The following is a 1,080-nucleotide window of genomic DNA, read 5'->3' on the forward strand; positions in this document are numbered from 1 at the left end:
TGTGTGCAAACGTCCATTCGTCTCTTAATTTTTTAATTGTGCGCAATAGTACTTGTAGGCAATCGACTTGTAGGCAATAATTTTTGTGCGCAAACGAATTGTCGGCAAATGAGATGTTGGCAAACGACACTGTAGGCAATTGATTTGTAGGCAATTGGGACCCTTCCGATAGAATTAGACTAGATAGATTAGATAGAATTTAAGAATATGTATAGGATTTTACAGCCTTTTCCTCCTTCTATATTTTGGTTGATAATTTATGTGCAAGTAATAATTTAATAATATTTTACGAGATTTAAGTAATAATCTAACAATAATAGACAAATGTACCTCATGTTTTAGTGACGCCATCAATAGAAGAACCAATGCCAGGATGGGTAGATAATCTTTACGGTCCAATAGGACTTACTATTGGTGCCGTAAAAGGAATAATACGAGTAATCTATGGTAATAAAGATGTTATTGAAGATGCAGTACCAGTGGACATTGTCATCAAAGCTATATTAGTCGTATCTTGGAAGATTGGAGTTACCACGTATGACCATCAATTAATATGTGTAATACACGTATGCGTTTGTAACAATATTAATTTGTAAACGCAACAGTTTTCTTTCTTTATTTGGAACTATCTATGTTTGCAACATGATACGGATGTTATCTCTTTAATCTATTTCGTTAAATTAAAAGCGGAATAAATAGTTGCGAGTTTGACCTTTTAGAGGCAGATGGGTTCAGCTTTTATGCAATTATTCGCACTACATTATTTTTTAAGATATACTATGTAACCTTTACTCAATACTCGAATTAATTTTTATTTCTATTTAGATTCTTACCATTCGTATGTCCATTGTGTTTTTTTGCTTTTCCTCAAAATGATTGCGTCTTAAATACCTATTGTTTTTATTAAATATAGGACGCTAGGTAAAATAGGCCAATTTCTGCAAAGTGTAACGTAAGTTATACATGTAATCTTATTTTTTTGGGTCGCTGAATACGACGGTAGCATTTTTATCCATCTAAACCCGTGAGAAAGTAGTCAAAATTTGCTTTAAATATAAGATTACACGTTACACTTTTTAG

General features: G+C 32.2%; 1 protein-coding gene across 1 annotated transcript in view; it reads left to right on the top strand.

Moving 5' to 3' along the window:
• Positions 1 to 1,074, top strand: part of LOC112452883 (fatty acyl-CoA reductase 1-like) — a 4,901-nt gene extending 3,827 nt beyond the window's left edge. The window contains exon 5 of the mRNA XM_025013319.1: positions 343 to 1,074. Coding sequence (XP_024869087.1) covers positions 343 to 596 — 254 coding nt within the window. The 3' untranslated portion in view covers positions 597 to 1,074. The remainder of the gene's footprint in view (positions 1 to 342) is intronic.
• The last annotated feature ends 6 nt before the right edge of the window (positions 1,075 to 1,080 follow it).

The sequence above is a fragment of the Temnothorax curvispinosus genome, unplaced genomic scaffold (assembly GCF_003070985.1).
Source record: "Temnothorax curvispinosus isolate PA1 unplaced genomic scaffold, ASM307098v1 QBEX01003800.1, whole genome shotgun sequence".
Lineage (NCBI taxonomy): Eukaryota > Metazoa > Arthropoda > Insecta > Hymenoptera > Formicidae > Temnothorax > Temnothorax curvispinosus.